This window comes from Plecotus auritus (assembly GCF_963455305.1).
Source record: "Plecotus auritus genome assembly, chromosome: 2".
Taxonomy (NCBI): Eukaryota; Metazoa; Chordata; class Mammalia; order Chiroptera; family Vespertilionidae; genus Plecotus; species Plecotus auritus.
The window spans coordinates 33,088,529-33,103,219 of record NC_137771.1 but is presented as its reverse complement, the minus strand read 5'-3'; the positions used below and the strand labels follow the sequence as shown (position 1 = coordinate 33,103,219).

At 38.0% G+C, this 14,691-nt stretch overlaps 1 protein-coding gene and 1 pseudogene across 8 annotated transcripts in view; one reads left to right on the top strand and one right to left on the bottom strand.

Moving 5' to 3' along the window:
- LRRC42 (leucine rich repeat containing 42) overlaps positions 1 to 14,691 on the top strand; it is a 29,624-nt gene that overhangs the window by 5,167 nt on the left and 9,766 nt on the right. For all 7 annotated transcript variants that reach the window (XM_080657809.1, XM_080657808.1, XM_080657806.1 and 4 more), the window contains 3 exons: positions 318 to 804; positions 11,995 to 12,126; positions 13,309 to 13,427. In XM_080657809.1, the coding sequence (XP_080513935.1) occupies positions 332 to 804; positions 11,995 to 12,126; positions 13,309 to 13,427 (724 nt within the window). In that variant the 5' untranslated portion in view covers positions 318 to 331. The remainder of the gene's footprint in view (positions 1 to 317; positions 805 to 11,994; positions 12,127 to 13,308; positions 13,428 to 14,691) is intronic.
- LOC308240855 (protein FRG1-like) lies at positions 4,387 to 5,155 on the bottom strand (annotated as a pseudogene). The gene has a single exon. The product of its transcript is annotated as a protein FRG1-like (transcript).

Below are 14,691 nucleotides of genomic sequence, written 5' to 3'. Positions count from 1 at the left end.
TTGCCCACTTCTGCATTAAACTTCATTAGGGTAAATTTTTAAAACGATATACTGGTATGAACTGGATTCTGAAAGATGAATGGGAGATCACCAGATAGACAAGAAAAGGGGGAGGTTAGGAAAGGGCATTCCGGGTAAAGGCAATAGAAGCAGTCTCCAGTGCCAAAGTTCATCGGCAACTGCTAAGCTTCATTTTCCCAAACCAGCCACAGGGCCTGCCTGGTAGGCTCATAAAACTCTGGGCACAGCAAGATGAAGTTACGTGTTACAAATGTCATTTTAATTGGATTTGCTTCCCTTGTGCCTTGCTTTTTCAGTTGCAAGCAAGGCAATGTCTTACTACCTCAACTCAGAAAACCACCTGGACCCAGGGCCCATCTATGTGCGAGAGAATGGGCAGCTGCACATGGTCAATCTGGCGTTGGATGGCGTCAGGAGCAGCCTGCAGAAGCCAAGGCCTTTCAGACTGTTTCCCAAAGGCTTTTCTGTGGAGCTTTGCATGAACAGGGAAGATGATACTGCACAGAAAGAGAAGACCGATCATTTCATCTTCACATACACTCGGGAGGGGAACCTTCGGTACTCTGCCAAATCCCTCTTCAGCCTGGTCCTGGGCTTCATTTCCGACAATGTTGATCACATTGATTCCCTTATTGGCTTTCCTGAGCAGATTGCTGAAAAGCTGTTCTCTGCTGCTGAAGCCAGACAGAAATTCACAGAGCCTGGTGCAGGGCTGAGAGCTTTACAGAAATTCACAGAGGCCTATGGAAGTCTGGTGCTTTGCTCCCTGTGTTTGCGAAACAGGTGGGTATTCTGATGAGGATATCGAATGTTTTATTGGGTGTGTTAATTGTGTCAAGCTCTGGGGCTTTAGTAGGCTTGGGGGCTTCCCCATCAAATAAAACTTTAGTTTAGAACTTCCAGACAAAGAGGTGTACCATTTTGAGAAAAATCACTGTCTGTCTTCCAACCTCACTCTCACAGGCAACGCTTAGCTTTATTCTGAAAACACTTTACAAGGATTAGTTGATTGCCACAGCTCTATTAGGTAGAAAATACTCTAATACCAACTTTTCTCGTAAGAGAAAATAGCAAAGACAAGATGTGATCTGTCCCTTGGTATGCTTTGGGGATGTGAAAATTAGTAAGCAGAATTCTCAGCCCTTTTCCAGTTTTCAGACTATTAGGTCTTGAGCATTAGATAAAAAGAAACTTTAAAAGAACGAGTGATTAAAATTTCAAGTATCGCCCTAGTTTGTTTGGCTCAGTGGATAGAGCATCGGCCTGCAGACTGAAGGGTCCCAGGTTCGATTCTGGCCAAGGGCATATGCCTGGGTTTCGGGCTCGATCCCCAGTGGGGGGCGTGCAGGAGGCAGCCAATAAATGATTCTCTCCCATCATTGATGTTTCTATCTTTCACTCCCTCTCCTTTCCTCTCTAAAATCAATAAAAGGAATATGTTAAAAATAATTTTCAAGTATCCTAAAATTTGAAAATTTTAAATAAGGTCCAAACACTAACACAAAGGGCTGCTTTTCTAACAAAGCAGATATATTTTCTTGTAACTTGCCTTTGCTCATATACTACTTGTTATTTAAAGTTTTTATTCCACCATCATGTAAAATGACTTTCAAAGCATCTACGAATTTTTTTAAAAAATGTACACAGAAAACAATTTAAAACAAACACAAAAAAGTAGAAAAGCAAACATAAGTCTTCCTCTCATTTCCTATTTCCTCTTTTAAGAGGCAACTACTATTATCAATTTCTTTTATATCATTCTAGAGATATTCTGTACATATATATGCATATACAGTTCCCTTTGTCATACGAATGACAACATACTGCTTACACTGGGGACCTTGCTTCACATATTTTGAAAATCATTTACCATCAATACTTGTAGATTTTTAAAATAGCTGTGTAGTATACCACTATATGAATTTTTTGTGATAATGTGAAAGGCAGCTTACTGTTAAGATGCATAGTCAATATGATCATTAAGACCCTGGCTGGGTAGCTCAGTTGGCTAGAGCATTATCCCAATACACCAAGTTGTGGGTTTGATCCCCAGTCAGGGCACATACAAGAATCAATCAATGAATACATAAATAAGTGCAAAAGTGCAACAACAAATTGATGTTTCTCTCTCTCTCCCCCTCCCTCCTCCTCTCTTTCCCTCCCTTTCTCTCTCTAAAATCAATTAAAAAAATATATGATCATTAAAACAAGGCTAAATAGAAAGTGTGTAATAAAAGAGAAAGTCATTCCAGAAAGCATAAGTTAAGCTCATATTGCTTGGAAAAATAAAGAAGCAATGGTTATTTAATCAGCTCATAGAATTAATATTTTTACCCCAGACCAAATATTGTATTTTAAAAAGAAAAGACATAAACAGATGCAGAAAAAAAGACAGAACTGTGGACTCATGAGGTACAGACACCTTATGAAAGCTCTGTCTTTGTGCTGTGGTCTCAGGCATGGCTGAGCCTGGGGCTGCTGCCAGTGGAAAGGAAAAAATTACCTTCTCTAAATGAAAAAGTCAGGCAGTATTTTATTGCAGCTCATACATTTGAAATACATTTATTTATTTTTTATTCCAAGTTATTTATTGTAGAAAATTTTGAACAATGAAAAATAGAATTATGATGTATACCTCATTTTAAAATTATTTTATAAAGGCAATGCATACTATTTGTGAAATACATAAAACTGTAATATTAAAAAATTAATAGTCTCACCATTCATGGTAATCACTTTCAAATATATATCTTTATACATTTTGGAATATACCCTAATCTACAACTCGTATTCTGTTTTTTTCCTCTACTTACCATTATGGCTTAAGTATTTTTCATGATAGTGAAAATGCTTTTTATCCATTTGTGATGTCTGCATACTGTTGCAGTGGTCAGATTGGATGAGAATAGTACTTTTATTCATGTTTAATGAGAGCATAAATTAGTGTAACATTTCTGAAAAGCAGCTTAGCAATATGTATCAAGAGCCTTAAAAAACACCCACAACATTTGCTAGGCCAATAATTCCATTTACTAAAAATCTATTCTAATTTCTAATAGAATAATTGCATATAGGAACAAATTTTTTACGTAAGAGATTCATTATAGTAGTAGTTGTAATAGTGAAACCTGAAAGTTGACTATTCAACAATAGGAAATTAGTTAAGCAAATTATGGTACATTCATATGATATATAACTATTAAGATAATATTCAAAGAGCATTTAAAATTATGTGGTGAAATGCTCATTATATACTAAATGAAAAAATAAGAATTAAAGTTATGATCTCAGTTTTGTTTTTTAAAATAAGAATTTTTATATGTATTGCATATATAGAAAGATAAAAGAAATCCACTGAAATATAGATAGTGGGATTGAAACTGGGTTTTAATTTTCTTTCTTTCTTTTCTTTATTGATTAAGGTATTACATATGTGTCCATATCCCCCCATTGCCCCCCCCACCTCCCCGCTCATGCCCTCACCCCCCCCCAATGTTTAATTTTCTTTATAATTTTTCATATTTTCTTAATTTTTTCTCCAAGGAGGATGTGCTATTTTTATAATCAGAAAAATATAAGAAACATTTTTAACAATCTTTTGGCTCAGATTTTAATGTAACAATTCCAAACTTTGCTGTCCTATTCAGATATAAGAGTAAGATTTCCAACTGTCATCAAAAACTTCCCTTCTCCTTTTGAATTCACCCCCCCTTCCCCCCCCAAAAAATAGGAAGAGGGCAGGAAATTTGGGTTTGCATTTGCAATCCAAGGTTGAAGCTGCAGCAGCAAAGGTTTTACCAGCACAAAAGGGTTCAGGTCAAAGGGAAAGAGCTTGGAAAATAATTGAAAATAAGATAATTGGGTAGGTGCAGTGGCTTGCTGTCTTGATTGAGTGACAAAGCTGCCTGCCAGAGGAAGAAGCTAGTGACTTTGCAACTGGATTCCAACCCTACAGAACTGTCCTCCCTGTGTTGAAACTCCAGTGATTTTTAATCCTACTGGTGGTCACATGGAGGCAAGCATGTTTTCCTTAAAATATCACCCTGTGTAACTGAAGTAAATATTAGTAGCTACCATTTAATAATGGCCTTAATAATCCTGAAAAGAAGTAATCATCAGCCTCATTTTCTAGCTGGAGAAATGGAGGCTTAGAGAGGTTAAGTAACTTTCTCACAATCACACAAGTAATTAGGGTTGTTAGAATCCAAACTCAGGTCTATCTGACTCTAAAATATGTCTCTGCTTGTTCTATTGCTTCTCTACTCACTGTTCTGAACTCTTTTTTTTTTTTCTCTATAAAAACACTTCCACTGATTATTTTATTCAGAAAAACAAACAAACAAAAGACAGAGACAAAAACCCTGGTCATTTGCAGTATCTATCAGCTTTCAATTTGGCTCTCCTGCTCAGAAGTGTTTCATGCAAAAATCCATCTTTCCGGGCCTTTTTAAGAATTTTACTGTCTTCTTTGCTTATTTTAAGTTTCTGGTCTTAGAAGCTCTGAAATTTCTTTACATAATTGATTTCACACTGTTTAACATTTCCTTTGTCTTCCTCTGGGATGTCATCTTTTTTCTTAGTTTCTCTTTCAGCACAGGATCTAATCATCATCTTCTCCTGCTGTTTTACTTTTTGCTTCTATATCGCCTGCTTCATTGCATCTGATAAAGCAGCTCTTTGAGGCTAATAAAGCCATTTTCCCATCTTGAAAGACTGGTTCCCATTGTTCTCTTGGTCCAATCGCATCTGAACACCCAACAACAAGTCCATCTGAATTTATACCAAGGTATTTTCCATAGCCTGATTTTAGGGCAGTTCTGGAATCAGACAATTTGACAGCTGTAAACTGCTCCGGAGGACTAGGGCCTTCATCCACTTCTTTATGTGGAGCTCCCAGTGTAAAAAGTCCATTGTCAAGTGCATGTATATAGATTCCTTTATCCATTTCAATAGCTATGGTGCCTGAAATTTCACCTAAGTTTGTTACTATCCACCAGATTCCAACAATATCAACTTGGGTTTCTTCATCATCTTCTCTTTTTCTCTTCTTCTCTTTGCTCTTTTTCTTCTTACTCTTGGCCTTGGTTCCCTTGAGCACGAGTTCGGTGGACTTGACATAAGAATATTCGGCCATGGTTCTGGTGACGCTTCTCTTTTTCACACATCTTAACCATACTCAGTCTATCCATGATCATGGTGTAATTCTCTATTTTATTCAAGCCCTCGTTTATGTCTTTCAAAAACTTTATATATTTTTTCTTCATAAAATCTTGCATTCCTAGACACTAACTTTTTTTGTTGTTCTTGTCAAGTGTTCCTAATCCTACCCCTCCTGTCCAATTTCACTCCGGTGGCTACCAGTACTAAGGGATTGAAAAAGCTGATTGAACTATGCCAGGTTAACTTGCTAACTCTCCATGTTCCAAACTCCTCTGACTAATTTCTTTCTTTCTTTTTTCAAGTTTCTTTTTTTTTCTTTTCAGTTTTTTTTTTAATTTCAAAGAAAACGATTTTAAATATAACAATGTTACGTGCAATAAACATAAATATCTCAAGAAAAACTATTTTAAATATGATGTTAACTGCAATAAATGCCAATTATTCAAAGAAATGATCTTATATATAATATTATATGCAATAAATATTAATATTTCAAGAAAAAAAGGATTTTAAGTATAATAATATTACCAAAACTGTACTAACATAGTATGGTATCATAAAAGTTGTAGGAAATATTAAAAATTTGCAAATAACAAAATTACTTCTATTCTACACTGTTTTTTCCCCTGCTGGCTCTATTTCTGTTCATCAGTTTATGTTGTTCATTATATTCCACAAATAAGTGAGATCATATATTTATGTTTCTCCAACTGGCTTATTTCGCTTAGCATGATGCTTTTAAAGTCTATTTTGTCGGATATGAGTATTGCTACTCCATCTTTTTTTCTTTTCCATTTGCATGGAAAATTTTATTGCATCCCTTCACTTTCATCCTGTGTGTGTCTTTTGTTTTGAGGTGGGTCTCTTGTAGACAGCATATAGTTGGGTCATGGTTTTGTATCCATTCAGCTACCCTACACCTTTTGATGGGAGCATTTAATCCATTTACATTTAGGGTTATTATTGAGAGGTACTTATTTATAGCCATTTTAGTTCTGTATGGCTAGGTTTCTCTCTCTGTTTTTTCTTCTCAGCAATCCCTTCAGCATTTCTTATAATGCTGGCTTGGTGGTGATGAACTCCTGTAGCTTTTTTTTTGTCTAAGAAGCTCTTTATTTGACCATCTATTTTGAATGATAGCCTTGCTGGATTTAGTAATCTTGGTCTCAGATCCTTGCTTTCCATTACCTTGAGTACTTAATGCCATTCTCTTCTGGCCTGTAGAGTTTCTGATGAGAATCAGGTGTCAGCCTTATGGGAACTCCTTTGTAGGTAACAGTTTTCTCTTGCTGCCTTTAAGATTCTCTCTTTGTCTTTAATTTTGGGCATTTTAATTACGATGTGTCTGGGCATGGGTCTATTTGGGTTCTTCTTGTTTGGGGTTCTCTGTGCCTCCTGAACTTGTGTGACTTTTCCCTTTACCAGGTTAGGGAAGATTTCTACCATTATTTCTTCAAATACCTTCTCTATTCCTTCCTCCCTTTCTGCCTCTTCTAGCACACCTACTATTCTAATATTGTTATGTTTCATATTGTCCCACAGCTCCCTTAAGCTGTCCTCCTGTTTTTTATTTTATTTATTTTTAATATATATTTTTTATTGATTTCAGAGAGGAAGGAAGAGGGAGAGGGAGAGAAACATCCATGATGAGAGAGAATCATTGATCGGCTGCCTCCTGCAAGTCCTCCACTGGGGATCAAGCCCACAACCCGGGCATGTGCCCTTGACCGGAATTGAACCTGGGACTTTCAGTTCGCAGGTCGACACTCTATCCACTGAGCCAAACTGGGTAGGGCTAATTGTTTTTTCTTTTTGGTTCTCTAATTGAGTGATATTTTCAACTCTGTCTTCTAATTCACCGATTCGATCCTTAGCTTCCCCTAATCTGCTGTGTATTCCTTCCAATGTGTTCTTTATTTGTGTTGTCATTCTTTATTTCAGACTTCTTTTTTATAGTTACTATATCTTTTTTTTATGCTGTTGAGCATTTTTAACATCATTATTCTGAACTCTATTTCAGATAAATTTCTTACCTCTGCTTCATTTATTTATTCTTCTGGAGAATTTGCTAGTCCTTTCATTTGGGGGTTGTTTCTTTGTCTCCTCATTTTGGTTGTTTGTGTTTGTGACTATGTATTAGGTAGATCCTCTACACCTCTCAGTCTCTGGTGCAGGATCAGGCAAAGACTCAAAGCCTCCAGAGACTGCCTCTGTCTACAGACTAATAAGATTCCGACTTGACTTGCCTCCAGGCAATCGTCCTCAGGTGTGACAAGAGTTTTTTCAACAGGGTGGGCAGTTGCTTCTACCTAGAGGCTAATAGTTAGTTTTACTCTCTTAAGTGGGCTCAGGGCAGGGTGTTTTCCAATAGTGTGTATTGACTGTCTTCCCCCCAGGCAAGGCAGATGTCTATGTGGAAAAGATGTTCTCCGCTGTGTGAGGGAATGACTCAGCCCAGGAAACTTGGGGTGTCTGCCTTCTGAGCTCTATCCCCCGAGTCCCCAGTCCTGGGATCTGCTCTTACAGCTCCAGTCCACTTCACCCTCTCTCTGCCAGAACACAAAGTGGGTGGCTCCACAGAGAATTTTTGTGCATTGGCCCTTTAAGAGTGTGCCCGAACTTTCAGCTGCCACTCCCTGGCAGACAGCACCCCACCTCTTTTCACAGTTAGATATTATGTGGGTACCCTCCTCAGTTTGGTGCTCTCTGCTGGGGAGCCCAGCTTCGGGATTAGATCTCAGAGTTCTCAGTGGCTCCCCTCCACAGCTGAGATATCTCTTCAGGACTTCAGTTGCCGTCTGTGGGTGCCCGGTCAGCTCTTTCTCACCTCCGCCCCTCCTACCAGTCTCTATTCGGTCTCCACCTTCGGTCCTTGGATATCAGGGTTCTCTCCTGTGAGTTTTTTGTTGATTATTCAGAAAGCGTTTCCGTATTTCAGTTGTAATTCCAACTTGCTCCTGGGATCATGTCCGTGCCGCATCCTCCTACTCTGCTGCCATTTTTAATCTCTCCCGACTAATTTCTGACCATCGCCGTATCCTTCTCATGGGGCTGAAGGTGGCCTGACTCACTGTTCTGAACTCTTTAAGGGACAATTTGGAAGAGTAGTTTTGAGCAGAACCCTAGAACTTATTAGGTGTACCGGTTAATAATGGCGGATTTTATAATCAAAGAAAACACGATAATTTCAAGAGAAACATCAAAAGTGCTTTATTCAAAGTAATGTCCATCGCTAGCTACACATTTCCCCCATCTTTCAGGTAATTTGTGGATACCATCCCAATAGAACTTGTCTTGTTTTGAGGCAAACCATTCAGAGACCCAATTTTCCACTTCTTTGTACGTTTTGAAGTGCTGCTCAGAAAGTGCATGTGCCATCTATCTGAAGGAGCAAGGTCTGGTGAATACGGTGGGTGGGTTAATACTTCCCAGGCAAGATCTTTTAATGTGTCTTTAACTGGTGTGTGATGGTGCGTCATCATGAAGCAAAATTACTTTGCCGTGTCTTCGGCACATTCTGGTCGTTTCACGATCAAAGTGTGGTTCAAGTTGATTATTTGTTGTCGGTGGTGATCAGTATTAACAGTTTCACCTGGTTTTAGAAGCTCATAATACACCACACCTTCCTGATCTCACCAAACGCAGAGCATTGTCTTCTTTCTGAAGTGATTTGGCCTTGCAGTCGATGTTGATGGTTGACCTGGATCAAGCCATGATTTTGTGCATTTGGGATTCTCAAACTAAATCCACTTTAAAAATATATATATATATATTTTATTGATTTTTTACAGAGAGGAGGGGAGAGGGATAGAGAGCCAGAAACATTGATGAGAGAGAAACATGGATCAGCTGCCTCCTGCACACCCCCTACTGGGGATGTGCCCGCAACCAAGGTACATGCCCTTGACCGGAATCGAACCCGGGACCCTTCAGTCCGAAGGCCGACGCTCTATCCACTGAGCCAAACCGGTTCGGGCCTAAATCCACTTTTAATCGCCAGTCACAATTCGATGCCAAAAAGACTTTCTTTTGTGCTGTTGAAGCAACATTTTACTGATGACTTTTCGGTTTTCATTTGTCTTTCATTCACTTGATGGTGGCACCTATTTTCCTTCCTTTAAAATCTTTCCCATTGCGTGTAAATGATCAGAAATTGTTTGCTGAGCAACGTTTAATCTTTCTGCAAGTTGTTTTTGAGTTTGACACGTATCTTCATCCAATAATGCTTGTAATTGTTGGTCTTCAAACTTTTTTGGTTGACCTGGATATTCTTTGTCTTTCACATCAAAATCATCACTTTTAAAGCATTTAAACCAGCGTTCACAAGTATCTTGAGATGGAGCATGTTCACCATAAGCTTCACAAAGTATACGATAACTTTTTATTCAAAATAATGAATTAAAACTTCCCACAACTGCTCTTTTTTTGGCACGAAATTCAACATTTTTAAATGTAAAAATATCTATGATGTTAACACCTTCAGCAGATTTGACATATGAAGTTTTGAAGTTTGCTGTCAATACAACAAAATAGCATACATATCAAATCGCATATATATCAACATATGTGTAACTCCATCTATTGAAAAAAAATCCTCATTATTAACTTGTATACCTAGTATGTTCTAGATTAGTGATTTTTCAACCAGTGTGCCGCAAGAATTTTTAAAACATGCACTATCTGACTATTTAATCAAAGGCACTGGCTTCTTTTTTCGTTAGATTGTCAAATAAAAAAATGACAATAGCCAACGCAACAATAGCCTTCTGGTGTGAATACCTTGTCTTGAACCATAAATATGTAGGTCATATAATAGAGTTGCATCTTTTGGTCACATTACATAATAAGGTTGCTTCTGATTGGTTAATTCTTGGTACCAGAAATCCTTATATACAAGTATAGGCACCTGATTTTTTAAAGTCACTTTGGAGCAAAAAGGGTAGGTAATAACTATTATTATATTTTTGTAAATCAGTCTAAGCCAGGGGTGGGCAAACTTTTTGACTCGAGGGCCACAAGTGTTCTTAAACTGGACCGGAGGGCCGGAACAAAAGCATGGATGGAGTGTTTGTGTGAACTACTATAAATTCAAAGTAAAGGAGTGGAGGGGAGAGCAAGAGAACCCTCTGCTCTTTCGGCTCCGCGGCCCGGATAGAACAGCCGAACGGGCCGGATCTGGCCCTCGGGCCGTAGTGTGCCCACGGCTGGTCTAAGCTATACCTATTTTCTTGTTAGATGGGCAAAAAATACAGTATATTTTTTAGTGTGACACAGAATGTTAGTAATTAGTTTATGTGTGCCAAGATATGAAAAAGGTTGAAAATTGCTGTTCTAGATAAACTTGTAGTAAAGTCGGTTTTGTATGTTGGTTTCTCAGCTTTGGTTTTTGTAATGTTTGTTAATCAGATTATACATTGTTAGTCCTTCTCAGATAATGTGTTTCAGAATTACTAAAAATCTTTTGATTAATTGATCAAAGGATGTGTATTTTTCTTTCTCTGATTGCCAGTAATCCCTCAAATCCCCATTAACCCACTATAACTCTGTGATTGTAGAATGGGAAACAGCAGCTTTATTTATAATGCAGTTAAAATACGTGTGAGGAAATAAGGCTCATTTGTGTACCCAGCTGAGCTCGGTCATCAGGCATCTTAGAGGGGGTATCAGTGCCCCAGGTCATCTGTACATAGCAGTCATGCCAGTGACAGCTTCAGTACATCTTTTGTTGGAAGTAGGAGGAAAAGAGATCTAACTTCCCTCTTACTGTCATTATTCCATCCTGTTTGTGGTAATTATGATCCTGCTGACAGAATAGAGGTGTGAACACTTCTAAGTATAACCCCACTGGTCCTGGCATGCCATCCAACTCTGTGGAAACATCTAGACATCCATGAGGAAAATGGATCAGAAAGGCATTCTTTGCCACAAGTCAGTTTCCCTGTTCTTTTAAGATTCTCTCCCTCTGTCACACCTAATCCCTTTTCATGAAGGACTAGAAGGTGGGGTGGAGGCCAGAGCCTGGGATGTGGAGTGCCTTTTTGATCTCGTTTCCTCTTCAGAGGAGGCACCTCCCTGATGCTTCCTGATAACAGTCTGGCACAGTGCTCCAATGTTATTAACTTGGCTGTCGTGCTCACAGGTTTGTCTTAATAACCATCTAGATTAGAGTGAGTTCTCACAGTAGTCATGCTGCACATACTTTTTGTAGTAAAGTTAGCTGGATAACAGAGGCACAGTGGAGTGGGCAGTTACTCGAACTTGTGGAAAAGATAAAATGTAATCTGTCAAATATCTCTTTGGATGTGAAGACTAGAACCCAGTGTTCTTGGCCCTGCTCCAGTTTTTAAACTACTAAATATTGAGCATTAGATAAAAAGCAGCCTTAAAGGAATAATTAATTAAAAAGTGTTTGAGTATCCTACAGTTTGGAAATTCTCCGATAAGGTCCCCAAACCACCAGTCTGTCTGTTGTCTAACAAAGCAGATGTTTTCTCCTGTGACTGTTTTGCTCATATACTTTCATTTACTTATTTAAAGTTTTTATTCCACTGTCATGTAAAAAGACTTTTAATGTATTTACTAATGAAAAAAATTCAACCAGTGCCCACATAGTAATCAGTGAAGTCTGGTTATTACATAGTACTTTGTCCTGATGGAATGTTGGCTGTGCGACACAAAGCCACAAATGGTAATTTTTTAATTTTTGTCTTTTTGTTTCCTTTTTGGTAATCTTTTTTTCTTCTTGTTCATCTTTTTGGTAATGTTTTTAAAGAAGGAAAAGAAAAACTGTTGATTCTTCTCCATACCCCACAGATATCTGGTGATTTCCGAAAAACTTGAGGAGATTAAGTCTTTCCGGGAGTTGACCTGCCTGGATCTTTCCTGTTGCAAGCTTGGAGATGAACATGAACTCCTAGAACATCTCACCAATGAGGCCCTATCTAGGTATTACCACCATTTGCAGATGAATTGTTTTATTATTTTTTTAAAAGGATGATCCAATAGGATCATCTTCAAGAATACCAATTACCTCCCAAGTATATGTTTATTTGCTAAGTTTTTTTGTAAACTTTTTCAATTTCCATTTTCTTGATAGGAGCAATATAGATTAGATAACTCTTATGAAAGTAAGTCAGTTATTTCATTTTTCTAAATAACCTTTACTTCACTTGAAGCTACCTGGGCTAAAAAATTATTTTTCCTTTATTTGTCTAGTCCTAGTTTAATCTAGCAAGAGATGAGAAGTCATACAATTTTCCAAAGTCATCATTTTCCAATTTAATTATCAATGAACTATAAATTATTTAAAAAGTCAACTATTAAAGGCAGCCAAATACATCTTTTTCAAGAACCATAATTTAAAGAAATCACCCAGTTCATACCATTCACAAATAATTAGATTGATCTCAGTCTGGCCGGCAGAGAGGAGGCCTAATGGATTTCTTTGTGGTTTCATAAACACCCAAAGGGATAGCAGCTTTACAAACCTGAGTCTAACCCACTTCCTGGGGCCTTCCTAGGACAGACACCTACATACTGCTCTGTGCAAAGGTATTTTTGTGTGAGGTTAGTAAAAGTTCAGGTTTCCTGTTGTGTGTGGGACACTGAAGCACATTAATACACCAGTGTCAGGTTAGCTGGATGGACTGGGTTATAGGTATGCCTTAAAAACTCAATCTGAAAACCTGGATTTATAAAGCTAGCTAAACTTAGACGATTGTTTGTTTTGCCAAAAGAACTCCCAAAGGAATTCTTCAGCAGACTTTCCTGACATACTTACAGTGTTTTTGGTTTCCCACAGCATTTGTCAGGAATGCAGCTTTCGTGTTTAATAAGTGTACATTTATCTCCCTAATGAAGTCCATTTATTTCATTCCATCATATATCTCTAATGCCTTCTGCCATCCTAGATTATGCTACATGACACTTTGATCCCTAAGTTAACCCTCACTTAGTAACTGAAATAACACCAAAAGATCTTTAGCTTCGTTGATTGCATTGAGTGTGAAATAGCAGGGGGTAGAGGATATTTAATATTTTTAAATGAACTTTTATGAAAGTGTGTTACATACCTAGACTTTCTCAAACTCTCTTTAAATAATTTATTTATGGGCTTTATTTTCCTAGTGTAACTCAACTCCACTTGAAGGATAATTGTTTATCTGATGCCGGGGTACGGAAAATGACAGCACCAGTTCGAGTAATGAAGAGAGGCCTTGAAAATCTAACATTATTAGACTTATCTTGTAAGTTTTATTAGAAATTATAGATTATTAATATTGGAAGAATGGCCTTAGAAATCATCTAGTTCTTCCCTTCATTTTAGAAGTGATACATTGAGGGGACTTTGCTAGGTGCCACAGCAAGTTAGTGACAGAGCAGGACTAAAGCCAGAGGCTCTTGACTTCTGGCTAAATGCCTCTCCTGGCATGTTGGCACCTCTTTACAGTAGGAAAAGCTCTTATAGATTCATCTGTGCCACTTACTGTGTGCAGACAAGGCAGCCTTTCATCATATTCGTAGCATCTATTTGGTTTATCTTTACTTTCTTTGAGTTGCTGACTCATAGTGTTTGTCATCTAGGTCCTGTTTTTTTTGTTAATCTTCGCCTGAGGATATTTTTTCCACTGATTTTTAGAGAGAGTGAAAAGAAGGAAGGGAGGGAGAGAGAGAGAGAAACATTGACATGAGAGAGACACATCCATTGGTTTGCCTCCCACATGTGCCCCTACCTGGGCTGGGGAGCCTGCATTCAAGGGACGTACCCTTGATCTTTCAGTCTGCAGGCTGACGCTTTAACTACTGAGCAAAACCAGCCAGGGTAGGGATTTTTTTTAAAAATCAGTATTTGCTTAATGAAAATCTGAATGAATCCACAATTGTGATAACTTACTCAGGGTTATCCAGATACTGACGCCAATGGTAGAAAGTTGATAGGGATCATTTACAATTTAACTGAGCATCCTTTGAATGTATGGCAGGATGGTATGGTGTCGGAAAAATAGAAGGAGCAGGGTTTGAGGTCAGAGGACACTCCTTGCTCTGCTACTCTTACTAGCAGCTGTGTGCCCTTGGGCAAATTATTTAACCTCTCTGAGCCTTGGTTTTGACTTCTGTAAAATAAAGATAATAATGAATGTCCTGCCTTCCTCCCAGGAAAGTGTATTCATTCAACAAATATTTTTTGAGCATCTACAATGTGCCAGGAATTGTGCTTATGGCCTTGAGGGCTCAGTGCTAAATGTAGGACTCTCTGATGTGAGAAGTAATATGTAAGAAAGGCTTCAGAAAAATAAGCAAATTAGTAAGAGTAATAATAGTCTCTGTGTCAAAGTGCCTTTGAAAGCCTTTTTAAAACAAATCTTTTTACTTTGAAGTGAAACAGCCATGAACAAAGTCTGACGAACCATTTTAATGCATGTTTATGTATGTTGTTTCCATATGGTTGTAAATTAAACCCTTTGGGATAATTACCTGGTTCATTTTTTTTTGTCTGCTAAACCCCCAGCT